The 22,941-nt window shown below is 38.0% G+C and overlaps 1 protein-coding gene across 15 annotated transcripts in view; it reads left to right on the top strand.

Moving 5' to 3' along the window:
* The window catches only part of TENM3 (teneurin transmembrane protein 3), a 1,315,365-nt gene that overhangs the window by 1,226,554 nt on the left and 65,870 nt on the right, over nucleotides 1–22,941 (top strand). For 13 of the 15 annotated variants that reach the window (XM_039550639.1, XM_039550640.1, XM_039550642.1 and 10 more), the window contains 7 exons: nucleotides 1,604–1,814; nucleotides 2,349–2,450; nucleotides 2,596–2,790; nucleotides 4,135–4,335; nucleotides 7,284–7,469; nucleotides 20,696–20,722; nucleotides 22,294–22,311. In XM_039550639.1, the coding sequence (XP_039406573.1) occupies nucleotides 1,604–1,814; nucleotides 2,349–2,450; nucleotides 2,596–2,790; nucleotides 4,135–4,335; nucleotides 7,284–7,469; nucleotides 20,696–20,722; nucleotides 22,294–22,311 (940 nt within the window). The remainder of the gene's footprint in view (nucleotides 1–1,603; nucleotides 1,815–2,348; nucleotides 2,451–2,595; nucleotides 2,791–4,134; nucleotides 4,336–7,283; nucleotides 7,470–20,695; nucleotides 20,723–22,293; nucleotides 22,312–22,941) is intronic. The other 2 variants (XM_039550648.1, XM_039550649.1) reach the window with 2 other exon arrangements.

Genomic DNA, 22,941 nt, shown 5'->3' on the forward strand with positions numbered 1-22,941 from the left:
GAGCTCCCTGAGCCTTCCCTTTTTAAAAATATTAGTGAAAACCACCAGAGAGGCAGGAGTAAAAAAAAGCTAGAATTGTTTTTCTCTCTCTCACAAAATAAGATAAATATTTAATTCTCTGACAAATGGGAGTGTTGAGTAGTTTTGAATAATTGCTCTCCCAAAATGATCACATTCGTTTTCATGTGGTGCAGCACATACAAAGCTGCCGAGGCACCGGCATCTGTGCATCCCCATCACATTATGTTCTATTCTGCTCCTTCAGACGTAGCTGGAAATGCGTCTCGGGTGTTGATAGAGTCGTATTAACAGTGCATTTCCTTCACATCCTGGCTGGTGGCGAGATGATTCTGATTACCAGGGAGGAGCAACCTTACAATATCAGTGAATTTTTGGCCTGCAATTTCAAGAAGAGAACATAAGTACTTAAACCATTGCTCCAGGACAAAAGCTATCATGTTTTCTTTTGTCCCAGGAGCAGTTTCTGAAGGTCACAAGTCAGGGTGTAAAACCACTGATTCTCTGGTCCTGGGAACTGTTCTTATCCCAGCTCAAGGTGAATCAGTGGTTTCACATGCTGGCCTTTACTTTAGTAGGCCCTGGATGTAATTTCATTTGAGAGAAGTCTTCAGCATGTGGGAATATTGAAGGTTTATGTATTACAGTCCGTACGATAAACGTGTCACAGTAAAAGTGAAGCTCTGAACAGTCTTAGCAGGAAAAGCAGAGACTCTCTACAACAAGCAAGAATGCTCTTCAATTTTCCTACCTGTTTAATTTTGCTCTATACATGTTGATCTATACATGTTCAACATGCAGAGGACAGTTTTCAAGCCATGAGAACAGACTCCAGATAATGTAAAATCAGTGCAGGGCCTGGAGCAGTTTTAGCCCTCCAGATGCCATTAACCCTAGTTAAGGTGCATAAACATGCATAGCATGCATAAAATCTCGTGCTGTGAGTTTGGTTGTTTTATCAGCTGAGATGATGCTACATTTTCCCAAGCCCTATGATAGTTGTTAAAAATACAATATGTGCTGTCCATTGACCTGAGGTACCATGGGGTTTGGTCAGTTTGTCATTTTTGATAGTTGCAATGTTTTCTACTTTCCATCTCCTGTTTTGAGCTTCTGTGATGGGAAGTAAAGCTCTTGCTCTCCTTCCTCCAGAATTCCAGGCTACAAAAGGGGGAATGAGCAGTTAATCCTTCATCTGAAACTAAATGAAGAAAAGTAGATTATTGGTATTGGATATTATTTTTATTAGCCCATATGTATATAACGCAGTTTGAAAGCTAGCTCCCACCTGTAATTCAGGTGCCAGTCATGACTGCAGACTCATTTCAACCTGCTGTTTTCTTCCCCCAGTGTATGCAATGAGTTCATTGGCCACTTTCCACTGGAAAAGTCATTTTAAGCATAAGAACTAGCTGGTAGCTTTGTTTGAATGTTTAGCAAGGAGCAAAGAAGCAAGCAAGGATTGGTTTCAGCTCCTGCTTCCCTGCTCCAAAAGGAAACTCTTGGTCTAAATATAAGCATATTGTCAGGGTGGTGGCATGGTCACCCCATGACTCATCAAGCTCCCGTCTGTTCTTCATTGCAGTATGACTTTGTGGAGCTCCTGGATGGCAGCCGGCTGATTGCAAGGGAGCAACGCAACCTGCTGGAGTCAGAGCGAGCAGGACGGCAGGCGAGGTCCGTCAGTCTCCACGAGGCAGGTTTTATCCAGTATTTGGATTCTGGCATCTGGCACCTGGCCTTTTATAATGATGGGAAAAATGCAGAGCAGGTGTCTTTTAATACCATAATTATAGGTAAGCATAATCTTTAAAGCTCTTACCAAACACTAGCTTCGGGTCAGGTTTTTTAGGAATACATGGATAGGTTTCCATAGTTAAATGACCTGACTTTATTTTTTTCCAGGCTTTCAATTTATAGTGTTTCTCTTGCTGCTCAGAATAAAACACAGAGTATATATTTTAATTTCTTCATCTAAGGCATAAAGGTTTTAATTTCTTAGTCTAAGGCATAAGGGATGTACCTTCTAGTGAAACAGTGCTTGAAAGGAGGACACTGTTTTGAAGTATTTATTAAATGGCACAGGGCTAGATTTAAAGTATGGAGCTCATATAGTTTTACCCTTATAATTTTAGCCTTTTTGTTGGAATATAATGTCCTAAGATACTGGGGGCATCAGCAGTAGAAAATCACAGCTATTCATGCTCTTCAAACAAAACAAATGTAAACACTTCTCAGAGCGAGAACACGCTGTCAGTTAGTAGTGGTTCAAATGATAGGTACTTCATGCAGTGGGCACCTGTGAATTATCCTTCTCTTTTTCCTTTTAGAGTCTGTGGTGGAATGCCCCCGAAATTGCCATGGTAATGGTGAATGTGTTTCTGGATCCTGCCACTGTTTTCCTGGGTTTCTGGGCCCCGATTGTTCAAGAGGTAAATCATCCCAATGCTTTTCTCAAGTCAGTTTAAGCGAGCCTGAAGACAAATACATCAGAAAAGCAACATCTTGGATGTTCTTCTTTATAAAGCTTTGGTGAAGATCTTTATTTTGATTGTTGTGCTGTGTTCTGTCTCACAGCAGCCTGCCCAGTGCTGTGCAGTGGCAATGGGCAGTACTCCAAAGGACGCTGCCTGTGTTACAGTGGCTGGAAGGGCACCGAGTGTGACGTGCCTACGAGTCAGTGCATCGATCCCCAGTGTGGGGGACGGGGCATTTGCATCATGGGCTCTTGTGCCTGCAACTCTGGGTACAAAGGAGAAAACTGTGAAGAAGGTAAATGCATAAATATTTACTCCAGCACCAGCTGTTGTTGGTCAGGTTAACAGCTGGCACATCCAGCTCTATGAATTTTTCTAGATCTTACGCACTAACCCTGTCTCTTAAAAAATCATTTTAGAATACTACAAATCAAGTTTTGGAATCACTAGTATCACTGAATTCTATAGAATTATTGTACTCTATGTATTCTCAAGTAAGCAGCTGGAAAATTCAAAGTAATGTGCATGTAATGTTTTTGGTTGCCAGCATACTTGGGTTTTGTCTGGCTGAAGTCAGCTAAAAAGAAAGCACATAAAACACATATGTAGGAATTCTTACTGAATTTCCCCAGTATAAAGCAAATCACTAATTTACTACATTTGTTAGTAGTCTTTTCCACAGACCAGATTGTGGAAAATGCTGATTCCAATGCATCAGAGGGAAAAATGATGCATCATTCTTGTATTCCAGAGATGTGCATAATAATATTCATTCTGGTGTACTGCAAAATGTGGTTCATTTTCCATTCTATTTTTTTAGGGAGTAAAAACTGCTATTTTCTTCCTCAATCAAATTGATTTTATTGATCTCCACATACAAAGTAATGCAATTAAGTCTCTGGAATTAAATTTTCAGACCATTGACCCTACAAGTGTAACATTTTATTGAGTCAAATTGCTAAATTAAATCTCATCATCTAAAGCACAAGTGAATTAAGACAGATAGACAGTATGTCACTCGTTCATTTCTGGAACAAGCTGAGGGTCCTATATAGCTGTCAAAACTCTACAGCGGTGGATTGGGTCAGTTACACCAGGGAATAGTGATGCAGAGAATGCAGCACTTGTTACACTATGATTAGGCAGAGTCAAGATTGGTTGCCCAAGACCCAAAGCCAATCTTGCTGTAATTCAGAAAAATAACCAAACTTTGAAAGATTCTCCATTAACTCAGTGGTAATCTGTGGTTGTCTAGGTGTCAGTTATGTGCATGCCCAAATTTCACAGTATCAGAAAGTGATGTGAAAGGGAGGTGTTTTTAAAAGGAAAATTGCAGCTATGCAAGAAGCGATGACAAAGAGTGATTTACCTTGTAGCCAGAGAAGGGAGGCACAAAATATCTTAGTCCACTCTGTCTTTTCCTCATTCATTGCGATGAAAGGAACGTGGACTTCTCAGCTTCAGCTTACTAATGTTTACTTTCAAGATGAGTGCAGTGCTGCCTATTTCATAAGGTCTTGAAATGTGAATTAAGCCCAAATATGCTGTTAGCACTTTTGGGTTGATGACTCATCACTATAGGTTGATGACTGTTGTTAGGATTGACAGGTTTAAGCTGATCTTTCTCGTCTCCCTGCAGCGGATTGCTTGGATCCAGCCTGCTCCAGCCACGGTGTGTGCATCCACGGCGAGTGCCACTGCAACCCGGGCTGGGGTGGCAACAACTGTGAAATCCTGAAGACAATGTGCTCTGACCAGTGCTCTGGTCATGGCACCTACCTTCAAGAGAGTGGTAGCTGCACCTGCGACCCCAACTGGACAGGTCCAGATTGCTCCAATGGTAAGAGTTAAAACCACTGGCATTTTATAAAATGTTGATGTCTTGAATAGCAGCATTTTAATGGCATTATTGTGTTAGGACCTGACCTGCTGAGCTGATTGATGTCTTTGAGTTGACTTCAGCATGAACTGTAAATTGATTCAAAGGTTCAAAACAATTGATGAGTTTGAAGGATTTGAAAATCAATACATTTGTTTGTGTCTTTTAGCTGCCTTCATCGGGTAACTTCAGGTATTTCACATGCAAGTTCTGAATGTTCTTTGCGTGATATGTGGATATTGTTCTAATACATCTATTTAGAAACTTAAAAACTACACTAGTGAAACCAGGGATGATAACATTTTAAGAATCTCTCCAGCTAATCTGAGGTATTTTTCTTGAAAAACAGATAGCATTCAAGTTTGAAGGCAAAGGGAATGCAAAAATGAATCTTAAAAAGCTTTTGAGGCAGGGTGCAGGCTGCCCGGGTGGAAGGAGTTGATAGGAGTGAAGAAGCAGAGGAATTTCTTGAAATATGGAACTGAGCTTATTAAAACCATAGTCTGAGCTTAGAAACAAAAGAAGAAAACTAGAGGTACTATCAGAAAGAGCAGAATCTAAATATTTATAAAGTATGACAGCAGCTTTTTGACAAATATGAGTTTTTAGAATATTGTTTGGTAGCCACATATCAAAAAAGAAATCTTGTTTAACTGTGAGATGTGTATTTGTCTAAAGCAGTTCATCTAAGAACTCAGACGTTTTGTTAATGAAAACTGAACACATGGGCTAGCTGGGTTTATGCCAGCTTATGAATAAATATAACATTTTCATGAGGAACCGTCTTTTTAAAACAAATGTACTTCCTGACCAGGATCTGTGATACTCCATAATGGCTTATGCATACGAGAGTGATAGAGTTCCAAACATGCAAGAAAAAGTGACAAAGAGAAGAAAATGTTGTCTCCTGTGAAATTTGTTTAGAAGAAAAAATCTTTTCTGACCATTTCTAACACTAAAAATGCCTATTTATGTTAGACCCTGTCTAGTTCTCAGGCAAAACATGGATCCCCTGTTTACTGACACATTGTCCTCTACGCGTTTTTTGATGACCAGTTATGCTCCACCTTTTACTTATGTTTCATGGAATGATTTGTCATTAAAATAACATAAAATATTTCTGATCTCAAATATCTCAAGTGTGTCAGACTCACAAAGGAGCTTTGTAAAAATGTGCACAGATTATTTGCTGAAGCTGTGCAACATGACCTTCAGAAGAGTGCACTAAAAAAGTAAATCTTACCCATAAACATGTTGTTAAGCTGCTGGATGAAGAAAAGAATGAGTTATTTCCATCAGAGGGTTTTATAGGTTTGAAATCAGCAGAGCTTTCCTCTATCTTCATCAGCAGTTTGTCCGTTAATTAGCCCTTCAATTCCACTTCAATTAAATTAACTCTAATTAATAAATTCATTACAAAGATTGACGCACCTTGCTCAAAGCTAGTGTGCTAAAAGCTGATAAACACCTTCACCCTAATGAAAAATTGATTAGATTGAAGAGAAATAAACCTTTCTTTCTCGGAGCTGCAGTGACGTTTTGTGACTCTGAAGTTAATCAAACCATCTTGCATCTTTTAATCAAAAATTTAATTCAAAGTAGATATAAAATGCTATATAGTTGGTGGGGGGGAAGGGAGGGGGAAATTACAGCTGTCTTTCTCCATAAAGGTTTTGGGTTGTTTCTTACGGGAAATGTCACAGCTCCTTGACGCTGTGTTTAATGTTCCACAGCACTTTGAGACAGCAGGGAAGAAAAACACTGTTGATTGGGAAACTGGAAACCTTTCTTGCACTGAATGCAAGTTTCTTTTGCTGTTAAAAATAATTTTGATCTTTTATTACTAAACTACTTGCTGTTTTTCACACGAAAACAGAACCTAAATATAGCACTTCTATGAACCAATACATGGCTACAGCCAGCTGTATGCCAAGGAACTAAACAAGTCCCTCAGGCTGTATTGTATTTCTTTGTTTTTCTGTTTTCTGCTTAGCAGAAGTAAAGTTTGCTGGAGTCTGACTAAATGAACCAAAACTGTAAATGCAAAATCTGGCAGTGTAAATTATCATCTTGTATTAGCTGGGACTTAATATGCATTGTTTGGCCTCTGACTACCTTTGGCTGTTAACATATTTTTCAATTATTCTATCAGATACAAGATCCTGTTACTATATGTAAATGACAAGTTAAATTGCTGTATGTTGTTTTATTTTTTTAACAAAGTATTATTGAAACCAGACTGTTTCAATATTGAAATCAGCTGTCACTGATACAAATTTACTGAAAGTAAAAGAGAATGATCTTTTACACTTTACAGATGTGTCAGTGTGTCAGCATAGTGCTAATTTGTCTCACTAAGGCTGATTCTTTATAATGAAAAAATGTGTCAGAAATGGCACATTTTAACTTTGAAAGAAAACAGCGAGAAGAGTATGGAAGGGAAACCTTGCTAAAATGAACTTCGTCATATTCGATTTTGACTCACAACAGACAATGATCTAGGTATGTGTTACATTTAGTCACTATGAGTACCGTGTAAGTTCTGGTAGGTCTAAGTGCCATATAATCTAAGATACAAAAAGTTACTCTTAAGAAATATGTGAGCACAAAAAACCTGCTTGAAAATTACTGCAAGCTAGCGAAAGAGCTGTGGACACTTAAACATCGCTAAAGTCTGCTGACTGATTAAAAGAGCATTAGCAAAGAGATAAAGCTCGGTGCTTTCTGCTCTTTTGAATCTTACATGGAAATGTCTTTCACAGTAAATTCCTTTGATTTAACTTTCAAAGATTTTGCCTTTCTTATTCTTTACATGTCGAATTAAAATGTAGCACTTCTAATTAAAGCATTCCCTCTCTCTCCCCTGTGCTTCCTGCCTCCTTCTCTGCCCCCGTCTCGTCTGAATGCAGAAATCTGTTCGGTGGACTGTGGCACGCACGGCGTGTGCATGGGCGGCACGTGTCGCTGCGAGGAAGGCTGGACGGGCACAGCCTGCAACCAGCGGGCCTGCCACCCCCGCTGCGCCGAGCACGGCACCTGTAAGGACGGCAAGTGTGAATGTAGCCAGGGATGGAACGGAGAGCACTGTACCATTGGTAGGCTGCCTATGCTTTACCCTGTCTTGGCTGCAAAATTCAAACAGCCAGCGCTGCTGGCCACGGCTGAATAAGAAGTGTATTGCTTTGAAGGATGTTTCTTCAAACAGAATATTTGCATGTGTCAGTCTGTGGAAAAGAGTTGATGTTTTAAGAAAGGAAGTGGTTATATAATGGCTCATCAGTTCTTCATACCTAGTTTGCCATGAAAAGAAGGTAGAAGAATTTCCTTTTCAATCTTTTCCCTTTAACTGCCTTTCACTGAGGAGGAGGTTACTTTTGGTTTGAACTGTAAATATACTATTTGATTTGTGCTTTTCTATTTTTATGTGATAGCTTTATGTCTTTTGCAAATGAAGCTTCCTATTGTTTTTCTTTCTTTTTTTCTCTTTTAAGGAGAAGAAGCTCTAAAAAGTGACTTGCCTACATAAAAATGTCACTTCCACCATGTAATAAATGTGATCTAACTGCCCAAAATTATCTTCTTGTCAACGTAATGTTCTATTGTAGAATGCTGTCAAATTTCTTACATGTTAATAATGTAACAGTAGTTTAATACAACTGATTGAGAAGAAGCCATCCTTATTACAGCTTCTGTGTTTCTGTAACCAAGCTAGTTCTAGTGCCTGAAAACCTTTGGAAGTTGCTATACCTTTCTCAGTGGAGCTTTTCTTACCCAGTCCATTTGTCCCATATACAGCAGGATATCCTTCTCCACTGCACAGGCTTTGACAGTGAGCTAGCATGAGAAATTGTGCGTGTAAATAGGAGGGCTAAGAAAAAGTGGAGCTGCAGTGCTGAGAAATTCCCTTCCACACTAATTTCCCTTTGTGCGAGGTGCTGCATGTCTGTAACAGTGGAGTAGAGTCCTATCCAAACAATTTTTATCTCAGCATAACCACACAGAGAAACTTCTGCATGACAACAGGTAGGAAGCACAGGCAAAGGAACTGGCAATGGTCTGCATGTAAGAGATGACTAGTTTGCACTTTGGTGAGTGGAGAGCATTGCATGAAGCTCTTTAAAGGCTGTGAAAGGAGTGACAACATGACTGAAATATTTATGGGACACATCTCCCAAGTACAAGAAGCATCATGGCTAAGCACTTTGAGGTGGATCGAATTAGCAATGAAAGAGGTAGCCACAGGTCAGACAAAGGCAAGCATAACACTGAGTGCTGAAGAAATCATGAGTAATCAGAAAAATCAAAAAAAAAGTCCAATAAGCAAAAAAACCCCACACAGTTCTATGTTTGGATAGATGGAGGAGAGATGGTTAAAAGAGGTGATGTAGCTGAAGCAACAATATAGGACAGTAAGTCTAACTGCAGTGGAGCTGATGGATGTGAATGTAGCATGATTTGCTTTTGCCACAAGCTAAAAAGAGGCTGGAGAATTTTAACTTTCATGGAAGTTTTGGAAGGGCTCTAACTCTGAATGTGTTGGCATAACTGAGACATGAGTATCTAGAAAACAGAAAACCCAGGCTGTGTTCCCGGGTAGTTTACAGCCCTGACTGGGGGGCAGGTGGTGATCCTGTACTTGGTGGTTGCAAGAAGCAGTGCTAAGAGCTTTGAAGGCAGGGAAAATGAGAGCCTGTTGCAGCTGTATTAATTAATACCCACATCATTGCACCAGGAAGATGAGGCAAGGTTTTCTTTTTTAGAAGGAAGTCAGGTGTGAAAGTAGTAAGATTGACTCAAGAATTATTTTTTATAGCAATCACAATTGATTTTTTTAAATTTGGTTGGTTGGTTGGTTTTGGGTTTTTGTTATTTACTAATGAAATTGTTCAAACATACAAGGGAAAGGTAATCAAGGTGCATCTACAGAATCCTAGGGAGAATCTATAGGGTTAACGTTTTTGAGGAGCTTCCAGAAAACATGCTGACAAAGAGAGTAGAGGGGTGGGGAGAGAACTGCTTTCTTAACAATAAAAGAAAGTAAATATTTAGAAGTAGGATAAAGCCTTTCCCTTGACTGCTTTAACTTGACAACGAGCAATTACTCAGCAGATCACTCTGCTGTTGGTCTCACTGACCTTGGCAGCATTTCAAGGGTTGTAGTTATATACGGATGAACTGCTCTTGAACAATTTTTCCAACATATTAAGCACAAACAAGTTTTTCCTTAGCACTGGGCAGGCAGGTCTGTCTTCCCACCTGTTTATTCTTTAAATGGGTGTTTACTTTGTGGCTGCTGCTGTAAAGATAGTTTGATTTGTTTATATTGCCCTTACAGCCTCCAAGGCAAGTAAGGAGGCACAGGCTTTAGGCTGCTGTTAAATTTAGTTTTTTAGAGCTGTTTTCTTCAGGAGCCCCATGTTACAGAGAAGCCAGGTCGTTTTACTGCTCGTTTTCAACAGTATTTCAATTTAGTGGGGGGAAAATTGCTGCCTCCTTAGCTTGGCAGATGAAGAGTCAATTTCTTTTCTCTCATCTACCCTACAGTAGGTAGTAGCTCTTTCTGAGCAATAAATTTCAAAACACAAGGGACTTCAGAATATTTCTCTATGCAAACCAGTTTTTTATTGTCACCCTCCATTTGTAACCCAGGCATTTTATGCTACTTACAACTCTCTACTTAGTAGCAGAATATTTGCATAATTCGTGTTATGTGTATGAACGACTCCTACTCACTCTCCTTTTATATGTCTGAAAATAAACAATTGCACCCTTCTTATTTCTAAAAGTCCTTAACCATTTAGCTGCGGTACTGTGAAGTATTTTAGAAATGCAGATGTGTTTCTTTGTTGCAGCTATTAGCTGGAAGCTATATGAAGTGCAACAGCCAAAATTAACATCTTCTTTGGGAAAGGAATGTTCCAAAGAAATTGTAAACCTTAAGGGCAATTCACTTTACTCACTTTTTGGGAAAGGAATAGCCTTCCAGACCTTTGGCTGGATGTACAAAATGGGGCAGATGTGTCTGCACTACTCACAGAGGCCCTAACTGGAATATATACTGAATCATCTGAATCCATAGCTCATTTGATCAAAGAGTTTTTGGTATTTTTGTGAAGCATGAATGCCATTCAAAATGGTAAAAAATGTTTTGCACCTCAGCTAACAATTTTGATGTATTTTTAAATGCTAACTATCTGTCCAGTCTCATTTTCAGTTAGCCCACTGTTTGTATTGTAAGTTGACATGTGTTAAAACATAGAATGAAGGAAAAAACCAAACCTGTCTCCTTAATTAAAGCAAGGTAGTCCTTAGTTTTATTTCTCTCTAATATCATTTAAATTCTAGATTGCTTCTTGAGTTATGCTGATTTTTACATATACTTCAAAATATTTGAATGGAATTTAGTCAGAGGAAATTCTAATTATTCTAAACTGCCGGATACCTATTTCATTGTCGGTGGTTTTTTTACTTCAATACTTCAAGTTGTTGGGAAGAAAAATTGTAGGTGATTGCAAAGGTTTGCTTTTTTTTGTTCAGAAAAAATTTAGACATCTGCTTATCTGGGTTAAACATCGGGGTTTCCCTAAGGCTGAAGATGACAAGACTGGATTGGAGAAATTATATACATATATGTTTTATATACCTTGATATTTGATAGAGAGTAGACTAAATAAAGTGGGGAGGGGGGAAGTCTATCTTTTTGAAGCAATGTGTATAGTAAGGTGGACAGGATTGTTTTGACTAATGCAGTAAACCTGATGTGTATTGCTGATATCCACTGTTCTGTTATGGGTCTTTGGCACAGGGTAGTGCCACTTCAATAGCACACCTGATGTCAGCACACTTGCGAGCCACTGCCTTTGCTGTGAATGCATACTTCCACATATTTATATCAAAGATGTTCAGCAGATAAGTACATGCTCAGCATTTTGATAAATGAATCTAATAGGAATTAGCAAAACTCAAAACTTGGTACTAGTGTTCAGGATCTTAGAGGTTTGAACTAAACATAGGCAGTGTATGTTTCAAATATTAAACAACTTAAGGCACCTAAGTTGCTTACTGTCTCTTCCCTCTGGCGAACTGTAGTCGTAAAATCATAGGATCGTAGAATAGTTTGGGTTGGAAGGGACCTTTAGAGGTTAACCCCCACTGCAGTAAGCAGCAACGTCTTCAGCTAGATTTGGTTGCTCAGAGCCTCATCCAGCCTGGCCTTGAATATTTCCAGGGCATTCACCACCTCTCTGGGCAACTTGTTCTGGTGTTTCACTACCCGCACTGAACAAAACTTCTTCCGTAAGTCTTGAATCTACCCTCTTTTAGTTTATTACCCCTTGTTCTGTCACAACAGGCTCTGCTAAAATGTTTTAATGTAATGTTTTACAATTTCCTGTAACCCCATGAGAACAGGTTAAATCAACAGTTCACTGCAGAGCTGTGGAAAATCACCTGTCGATTGTTTATTTGGTCTGGAAGTGACATTCACAGGTCTGAGGTGAACATCCATATATTATTTTTTGAAGCTCAACCTGCATCTCGATGGGATACAAGACCACAGATGCACAGCTGGTGCCCAGGTGATAGCCTGGATGAAAATTTGCTCTGTAATTAAGTTTTCATAACACAGTTGTGCTAAAGTATGGGGTTTTTTTCCTTTGTGTCCTGGCTTGCAATGAGTTCAGTGACCCTCTCCTGTCTGAGTAGTTGTTTTGTGAGATTGGAACAGATACTATTCCAGAAAGTCTATCATTTTTTGTGATATTACTGTCATGTACCATGAGTATATTAGGTAACTGTCATAGGAAGCCCATAAATATGAATACTTTTCCAGCTGCTTTTCCATTAAACTCTGTTAGCTGAATGAAATTAGTAAATATGTTGGTGGAGAAGCTGCTGTATTGATGTGCTGTGTAACAACTCACTTTTACAATGCAGCTTAATTTTTTCTATAGACTAAATTTGTTTTAGCATAATCTAAATTGCAAATTTGCCAATTTGCATTAAAACTATGCCTTCTTGTTCAGAATTGTCAACACCTCTTTTTTAAAAGTCTTTAACATTAAGCATGGGTGGGTAAGACCATCTGTTTATAAAGCTTGCCTGCAGCTCCATTACTTAACACAAGACAGGTTACAGCTGTTTAATTGTTATCATGTTGAACGATTATCTTTCAATCCAAAATTAATATTTGTATATGTATGCATGGAAAGCACATCATTAAACATAAATGAGCTAAATGTGGATTAATGTGATTAAGCATTCACATTAATCCCTCAGGAGGGCTAAAGTTAGCATCATGGTACTTCCATGCTACTTTTGAGTGCTGCATGAGGCTGCTTTACCTGGTATGCAGAACTGAAAATCAAAGCCAGTGGTGGTTTACTGGGAAGTGTGCAGCTTATGTTTATATTCCAGTGAAGACCAGAATCTGATTTATTTTCTAAGAATTTCCCCTAAAATTTAGTTGGGGAAAAAAATAACAAGGAACAGGAAATTATTTATTTTAACCTTTTTCTTTGCATGAAAAGACAGTAGCATGACATTCAAATAAGTCAAACCAAAAAAATAAATTTTCCTCAGCAAGAGATTTTCTAGTTTCATCTATTTTAGCCAGAAAAACGGGAATGTCATCTGGTTTAGATATTTAGAATGATGAGGAAAATGAGTCTAGAGCACTTTCCCATAAGTGGGTTTCTGTTAGCACAGGCTATTCTGGTGACTGATTAAAATGGTTTTCTGGCTAGGGACAAACACAGAGGCATCAGTGTGCTGGTTTTCCATGTGACCACAGTCAGATCAGCATAAGCACAGAAGTACAGCAAGTGTAGAGGGATGCTAAGACAGAATCTCCTCCAATAAGTTCTATGGCCTGCACCTGTTCCCTTCAGCACGTGTTTAGCTTAGGGCTCCTTCTCTTACAGATTTCAAATATGACTGCAGGGAAATGACACCTTATCTCTCTATAAGATCAGAGAGCAAGTAAAGACAAATGTGTTCCTTCAGTTAATTAAATGAAGTGCTGATAGAAAACTTGATATGGCTATATATCATTCCACTGTACATTTTTGACACATGGGCTAGACAGAGTAAGTCATGGACTAGTTTGATCTGTCTTCTCTACATTTGCACGTTAGTGGGAGAGCAGCACAGATAACCAGTATTATGATGCCCACTGTCATTTCAGTGCTGATGCTAATTGCCAAGCATGGCTTACTTTTCTCAGAAGTTTAAATTACTGACAATATTCACATTTCAGAGTGGTTTAATGTGTCACATATTTAATGTACCTTAGTACATGCACAGGAATTTTCCATAAATTTTAAGGGTTTTTTTTAAAATTTAGAATTTAGATTCTTTTGAAATTCTTGTCCCTCAAATTGTAATAATTACTCCTGTATGAATATATTCTGTAATTATCAAAATTCCTAAATTTATGTTTTTCTTTAGTTATGGGTTCATGGAATTATACCTGAATGCAAGTTTCATCTTAAAAATAAGATTGTATCTGAATGAAGGTATGACCTTTGACATTCAAATAGTTTTTATCAGATAAAATCAAATATTCAAATATAATTATATCCAATATCAATTAGTTTACCACAGTATTGTGAGTGAAACCCTAGTTTCAAAACACCTGACTGCCTTTGCAGTTGGGATTTCACAACAATATTTATACCTCTACCCTCAATACAAAAAGCCGACAAAGAAGAGGTGATGACATTTTGGCACCCAGAAGACTGATAACCACAGTTTAACTAGATTTCATGAAATTTAGAACAAATTTGGCTTTTATCTTTCCTGTGCCTAAAGGGCACGTTATTAGTTTGCCAGGCCAAGCTTTGAATATGCAAAATATCTGTACATTTGGTAACCATAAAAATACTCAATTACCAGGTGAATTTAAGATACAGCATGCATTTTTGGAACTGTGAAAAAAAGGGAGTTATTGGTCAGGCCTTAACACATTTCAAGACCAAGTATCTCAAATACAAATTAACTGCTAGCATACTTTAAATTGCTAATTGGTTAATTTGCATTTAAATGAGGACCACATGTGAAGTTCAAGTTAGGCACATTTTCAGAAAGCAGCAGAATCCTCTGAGATGTGAAGAATTTTAAAGTGCGTTGCAAAGCTTCTTTGAGCTGAAGTGGCCAGAGAGTAAGTGCTTTTGTACGTCGTATACTTGCATGCTGGTCAGACCACATTCCATAAATACTGTCAGTCAGGGAGAAAGATGGAAACCATAATGCTTCCCACCCTGATCCATGCCCTGATGTGTTTTCAAGTCAAATTTATCTTTCAGTTCTTAATGTAAGTGTCAGGTTTTTACCTGTATCTGAGGCAGGTCTTCACAAGTTTGTTGCTTCAAATGGGCATTTGAACATCTTCAGCCTGTACATGTGAGATAGTTTTAACTCTTTAACGGTGTATACCCTTCCTTCAAAATCTTCTTCCAGTTAAATAGATGTTAAGTGGGGAACAACACTGCTCATGATCTTACCAGCAGTCCCAAATTTCCTATGTCTATTACATCCTTAATAGTAACTGAACCTTTTATTCTAATATATATGTGGCTTTCCAGTAATAATGATTAGAAATCTTACTTTACAGTAAAATTGGGATGGTCTCCAGAACAAAAAATCTAAAGGATAATGGGCTTATGTGCCTTTGTATATAAATCCCATAAATGATTGCTGCAAAGAACGGTTGCAATTTTGGCAAGGGATAAATTGCAGTGAAGTCAGGTCTCTCTGCAGATATTTAAAATGCATAAATTATTAAGAAGGTATGAGTTCAGGGTGATGACTGTGTTTTGGCCTGTGTAAGGAGGAAAAGAAATAAAATTGTGTGAAACTATAATTCCATCCATGTGCTCTCCTTTACAAGAAGGGCAAAATGGGAATTTAGGAGTAAAAAAGTATCAAAAGGGAAGAGCGTTTGTAATCCTCCTCTATTGGCAGCAATGCTCTGAACATATGGTATGTCTAAGACAAGGTTCTTATAAACTCAGAGAATGGATGACGACCATGAGCTGCTTACAGTGGAAGAACATGTGCTTTCAGTACTGTTCAGTGATGAATAGAAAGAATTGCATTTGCAAATGATACCAAAGCCTGCTGCCCCCAAGCACTTTGGAAGATAGGACAAGAATTTAAAATTACTTTGACAAATAGCACATTCTATGCAGAAAAATAGGGTACAATTCAACAAATGCTGGATTCTGTGCTTAAGAATAATCGGCTGCAGAAATCCAAGATAGGAGGCAGTTTGCCAGGCAGAAAAAACTGTAGGAGATGCTGAATTTGACATGAGTGAACCTTTCTCAAGACAGGCTAAAGAGTATCTTTAAAATTTTATGAATGTTGGACTTCTGCAAGTTTTTTGGTAGCTCCTCAGAATTTGCATATGGATGCATGCTTTTCTTAGTCATTCTTTGGGTGGGAAAGCAGTTGCCTAAAGGAATCAATATGCTATTCCCTAAGTCTGCTGTGGGTAGGATAAGAAATGCTGGATTTAAATATTACAAGGGTTATTTGGGGTTTTAGGTTCAAAAGGTGGTTTAATTGTCGAAACAGTTAAGCTGTGACTGGATGGAAATGAGAGGAAATAAGGATGATCTTCTAGCCACATCAGGAGGAGTAAACCACTGTGGACTGTCTTGAATAGATTAGAGAAGTCAGACCAGAACTGTCAACTCTGAGTTTTGTACCAGTTCCCCCAAAACAAGCACCAAAACTTGTTTACAGACTGCATTCTCCCTAAAGCTTGCAATAAGTTTTCCCTTTTGCTGGCAAGTGCCTGTGAAACCACTGATAAAGTGTATGCCTCATCCCCTGCTACTAGTTGGCTGCACAGGGAGTAAAAAGTAATGTTCATAAAAAGAGACTGGTGCACAGGGTGATCTGGTTAAGGATGATTTTGAAGAACTGGATTCCACCCTTGATTCTACCATGTATTTTCTGTTAGTTGTTCACAAATGCAGACTTTAAAGAAGTGCTCTCTGACTGTTCTTAACTTTCTGGGAACAAGACTTGCACATTTGTGAGTTGCTAAAATGTTGGTTCATGTATGAAATACTATATAATTCTAAGTATTCCAGAAAATCACGTCATAGATGCTTGTAGCCAAGTGAATGGAGACTTCTCACTCTGATCTTTCTTTGCTTTAGTTACTGGTAAAATGAGGTAAGAATGTATTCTCTTCATACCAGTGGTATGAAGATACTGTGCTAAATAATTGTGACTTAGGGAGGAAGGTGATAGGAAAGTTTGCAAGAGAGCTGTTGCTTCTTTGTTTAGGTTAGCATAGTGTACCTGCTACTAGGGCATCAGCTGTTTGTTGTTTGTGAGAGAATGCATGCTGAATGAGGACCGTGAACTCTGCACATTCACAAGGGAAGAAAACTTCCATAGGTAGCCATAAACCCATCACTGCCTAAATTTTGGACGCTTGACATGGCCACTGTCATGGTATTCTTCTAATGTGTTAAGGGGTTTTTTGTCATGTGGATTGTAAACAAAATTTTATACAAATACTAAAAATTAATGCAAAAAAGTGAAGATATTAAAACTTTCTACCTCTAAACAAACAGATAAATGTGTGGGAAGCTTAAGGGAGACAGTATGGTAACAACATAGCATAGTTTGCTTCCGGTCAGCTTTTATTCCAAGAAAAACATGCCATCTCCCTGTATGACACTTGGTGCAAGGTTATGTGAGAGTGCAAACGTGACTGATGCAAGTTATGTCATTCACATGTTCCTGTAGAAGATGGGTATCTGAGAGCATGAAGTTTGTGTGAGCAGCAGAGGTACTTAGGCAGTCATTCACCAGGAAATGGGAACTGCGATAAGGAGTTGGGGGAGACAAGGAGAAGAAGCAAAGCAGAGCTTGCTCCGAGAGGAGTAGAACAGTGTTCTTCACTGTTGCTGCTACTGAAGAAATCTTCATCATCTCTCTTTTCTTTTCTTCCCCCCTTTGGTTCTTTTCTTCCCCTATTTTGGTTCTCTTTTCTGTTTCTAATTTCTCCTGTTTTCTTTTAGAGGGAGAGGCTGTAATCCAGTAAGGAAGGGAGAAAGCTGATTGTGTTGGTGGAGAGGAGGGTTTCAAGGTGTCAAAAGTAAAAAACCTTAAAAAAAACCTAGTTTTTTGTTTAGGCCGACCTAGATCAATATGGCTTTGGTCACATTCATTTGTGGTTTTGCCTCATGTCTGGTGGTGCTATGAGGTTAAATCTGCTCTTACAGCAAAGTAATTCATGACTCTTGTGGAGCTGTTGAGTTGACACTGTAACAGGACAATATATACATTACAAAACCATGGGGCATGTTACACTCTAGTGTACAGATTACAAAGATTATGATGGGTGAAGATGTCTGATGGAGGATAATGATTTAAACTAATAGAGATATAAATTCGCTATACAGCATTTAGAAGCATGTCACCATTGTAATCCCATATGACAGAATAATCAGAATAAAGCAGTGTTACAAGTACCAATTAGGGAACATTAAATCAATGGGTATGTGACTCATGCCGATTTAAACGGGAGCTGATTGGAATAAATGGATTTAATATGTACTTTTATTCTTAGGGTATTCTGTCATACCTGGAGGAAGTAGGAAAGACACTGACTTACATCTCTGATAGGAAACTAATGGGAGGCATTAAATCAAAAAAAAAAAAAAAAAAAGTCAGGGTTCCGAGTGGTTAAGAACTATGCTGTGTTAAATGTGGATTTGCCCTGTTACCGGTTCTTTGTAAAATCAGTTATCTGCCACATATTTATGTAAATACCCACACAGATTGATCATTTGTATTTTATGTTGTATGAATTTTGAATGCCACTTAGAGCTCCTTGGACTTCTGAGTAGCCTAGAAAATGTACAAATCTTATATCTTCAGTTTTGTTTTTCTTTTTTTCATTTGGACTTATATGATGTCCCTCTACTCCTGGAAATAATAGCAAGATTTTAAATGGCACAGTGTTAAACTCTGCACAAATACCCTTGTACATATATTGCCTGGTCTGTAATTAGACTTTTTAAGGGCATAAAATAACATATATGTGCCAGATGTGTAAATATCTTGCCAAGATGCTCCATCCTACTGAAGTGCTCCAAATCCCGCCTGGAATTCTCTATACAGAGGGGAAAAGGGCTTGTGTTTCGCATTTCCACACAGGTTCATTCCTCTTTCAGTTCCAGTGCCATGAAGATAAGGAAGACAGCATGGCTAGTTAAACTTCACTGCAAAGTTATACAGTTTTTGGTCATTCATTTTCTGCTTTATGATTTTTCCACAATGCTGCGTATTAGCCACAATAGTTTCTAACATTGTCCTTAATGTCAACTGACTGTGAGTAAAAGGATGCTGGAAGGTAGAACTTGTTTTCTGAGCATTATGGTTTTGTGGTTTGGAACTGACATCTTATAGGACTGCTGGATACAAAAAAATCTTAAAGAGCATTTTCTTCATCTATCTTGTATTTCAGGGCGGTTGTTTTGGTTGTTGTTGTTTTGTTGTTGGTTGGTTTTGGATTTTTTTAAATGAAGATTGGATCTGAAAATAAATAGTATCTGGGGGCCTGGGATTGCAGGGACTGTTTTCAGTTGCCTAGGAGGTTTTTTTAATATTCCCTTACCTATCCTTACACTTGTAGAGGCATTTAATGTTTTATTGGTGGACAGATGCATTCCCCAGACAGACCTGATTGCTTTCATTTTATGAAATAAAGCTTGATTTTTCCGCCACACATACTACAGCATGTTTTAAGCTGTGTAGGGACAAGGGGAGTTACACTGGATGAGTAAGAGAAGAATTTGATCCACTCTGAAATGTAGCTGTATCACTTTTCTTTTTGTTTGTGGTTAATGTGAAAAGCTACCTAGTTTGTTGCTGCTGCTCTAAATGTTCTGTATTGATGTTTTCATCTTACTTTGTCTTGCATCAATGTTACCATTATAGGGAAAAAAAAAAGAAAAGGCTGTGTAGTGGACACCGGACACTTTCTTCAAGAAAAAGGGACTAGAAAGTTTCCCCCTCTTAGTTGTAGCAGTGACACTGCCTCCTAATATGTACCTTACCACCTCCCTCCTTGGACTCGAGCAGCTTTTTTTGGTTCATCCAAACTGGAGGAAAGGCTATAACTGGAAATGCCTGTTACCCATCCAACGGGATCCTAGCAAGTGACAGAGAACTTGCCAGACAGGGGCCATCATCCCTCAGGGATTTAGGAAGGTCAAATTTTAAAAGAAAGAGGGCCTGTGAAGGCTGTGTTGAGAGACCTTGTCCACAGCAAGACCAGGGGATTGTATCCAACGTTCCTGGCTCAGTTTGTCCTGTCCCACTGCAATGGTCTGTAGAATCCCATCACCTTGGGCGTGGGTGGCTGGCTTTGGTAGCCTGTGATGGACCTGGTGGCTTTGCTATATGGCATTAACCCCTTTCACACAACTGCAGTTGATGTCTGTTTCCTGGAAGGAAGGAGGGAATATGTTACCCATCTGTGCTGTGTCTCATGTATTAAAAGTAGGCCCTGCTGCTTGAAATCCATCTTATGCTCTGTATGTCATTCATCCATCTGCCTCCTCAAATCTTTTGTGAAATGTTAAGTGTCATAACTTACGAAAAAGAAGTCTGCTATCCTTGTATATACCGTGTTATTTATTTTTATACATCTAAAGCCTAAGTGTAATTTTCACCTGCTTTTCAAAATGAAATGGATCATCACGCTACTCACCTCACTACACCCTCTTCCACCCCATATTTACAATACAGCTTATTTTACATACTTGGTTTGTGTGCTCAGAAGAGTAACTGCGACTGAATTGAGGCAGAAGAAAAAAATCCTCCTAAAAATCCTGTTAATCCAAGATAGTGTGCTGTTTATGATGTCAGAGTCATGAGTGACCTGTAAACCAAAAATCTTCCTGCATGGTTAGTGTTTTAAAGCTCATAAGCTAAGGAATTGCTCTTACGTTGTGTTGAAAATTGAATTTTTTAACTAGCTTTGATTGTATTTTTGTTATATATAAAAATCAAAGCATGTGAAGAGAAGTCAGAATAAAATGTAGTCTCAGAAAGGTAGCATCTCTTTTGCTTGTGCAGGCCTACTTTCTAAAACAGTTTCATTGATTCATGATGATGTTTGCTGGAAAGAGAAATCCTTGCATTTTAAAAGCTCTGAAATACATTTTCATTTTGTAATGTAAGACCTCTCAGGTGCACCTGCTTGATTTGCATGTGAATTCTGAACAGTTCTTCTTTCATGTGACACTTCTGAAATGTCTGTTTTTTTTTTTTCTTTTTAATTCTCAAGCTCACTATTTGGATAAGATAGTGAAAGGTACTGTATATTTGCTCTTTGACATGCCTATATCTACATGTTTGGGTTTTTTTAATATTAATATATAGTTAAGAACATCCTAGTCTGGGCAAAAGAATCTTCTCTTACATACATTCCATGGATTATATAAATAACTCATATGGCTTTCAACTCATCTCAAAATTTTGCTTCTGTTACATGGTAACACTTTATCAGTAATTATACATTTATATACAAACTGTATACATGTATTAGATTTAATCTGAACCAATTACTGAAGATAGTATTCATTTGCTGTTTGGAACGGGGGTTTTTTGTTAGTTTTGTCATTGGACCTCTACATACAAAACCCTAAATATTAAGAAAACACAGCAAAGTGGTACTCTTGTCATAGAACAAGTGTCATTAGTTCTAGAGAACAGATTAATTATAGAGATGTGTGTGTTTATCAGTCAGATCAATAGAATTCCCGAGGCTTTTAAGCTTTTGATTATCTGAATGTAGAAAATCTATAGGAAATTATGACTTGAATCCTGTATGAGTCTAGAAAAATCTTTTATGGTCTTTGCAACATTTTCAACTAAGAGGTTCAAGGATGCAAAAGCCTACCATGAAACAGCAAAGATTCTTGTATCTTCAGTTATGGTGAAAAATTGACTTAGAAAAATGTTTAAAATATTCCTACCCCTCTTTCCCCAAATATCTTCCTCTATTCCTTGTGGTTTTTTCATTGGAATATGGCAATATTGATGGCAATATCCAGGCTTTCACACAATAAGTCTTGAGTGTACCCAGTCGACTCCTAAATTGCTTTGTCAGTATTGCAATTATATATGTAAGTCTTCCGTAAGTCAAATAGAAGCAATATTAAGAAAAAAATCTACCTCAGTACATTAACAAATACTATTAGCAGCTGCAGTCTGAAAGTATAAAAGTAGCAAGACTAATTTCAGCCTGACATGATGGCACTATATCCATAACTGTAGCATCCCCATCCTTCCTCACAAGAGGTTTTCCAGGTTTTCCTGATTCTCTTCTAAGAGTGATTTGACAAGAGTTAAGCACCCTTTATAATTTTTTTTTCTGGGAATGTTTGTAATTTGGAGCTGCAGGGTTAAAAGAAGTCAGTAAGTTGAAAACTCTTTAGAAGGACAAAAACAACTTACTTCTGAAAAACTGCTCTAAGCTTAACCAAAATGGATCAGTAGGTCAGTTCACAAAGATAGGTGCTCTAAAAAGTGAAAAACTGTTTACCCAGTTACTTAGGGGTTTGGATGAATGTTTACAGAAAATTGGTGTGTCCAGAAATATCTGATTTGTAGCCACCTTCTCATAAGATATTTAGTGCCATATCTGTACTTGCTTCTGTCAGTGTCTTATCATAGTCATAGATAAGGAACACCGAAATCTACATATTTATAGCGTTGTCATCCTCATACAGATCATGTTGGCTGCATGCCAGATTTCATCACTAGGAAGTGACAGATACTGTTTTTTTAATGCAATGTTAGACTGAAAACAATTATCGATTTTGGATATATTAAATTATGTTAATTGTTTCCCAAATTTTCCCTCCTTGGCCATAAAAGCAGACAAGATAGGATATAAAGGTAACAGCACAAAAGCCTTAGGGAGATTGTCACAAAAAATCACTCTCTGCTATCTGTCTTGAAGCACGTCACTACCGTGTTTTTGTTCAGTCTATCAATGTTTATTGTGGTCCTTATGGTATTTCATTTTGTCCGTCCTAAGTAATCAAATACGCACAGCTATTACATTAAGTTGGAAATCCTGTTGGTCCTGTCCCATCCGTATGCAGCCTGAATCCTAATGTTTGTTAGAATAGATGCTAAGCTGCTTCACTATTTCCTGGGCTTTGCTTATTCTGTGAAAAGGAATGTATTTTTGGCATAAAGTATAGTCATTAAAACTGACCTATACTTTGTGCAATTATTTAACACACTGTAATTTCACATGAATACACGGCAACTCTGAGACCAGATAAAGTTAACCTTCTCTTTTATTACTTGCCTAAAATCATACTCATTTTCCTACTTAAGAATTTGGAGGGATTTATCCATAATAACAGGGAGTTTAAACATTTGTTCCAGTAAGTAATCAGTACTGCATAGAGCAAATAATGATCTATTCTATGAGCACAGAAAAATGTATCATTTTACACAGCTGTGTTTGCACTATGCACTCATCTCTTGTTACTTTGAAAAAAAAAAAAATTTAAA

Source organism: Corvus cornix, chromosome 4 (assembly GCF_000738735.6).
Source record: "Corvus cornix cornix isolate S_Up_H32 chromosome 4, ASM73873v5, whole genome shotgun sequence".
In the NCBI taxonomy this organism is placed as follows: Eukaryota; Metazoa; Chordata; class Aves; order Passeriformes; family Corvidae; genus Corvus; species Corvus cornix.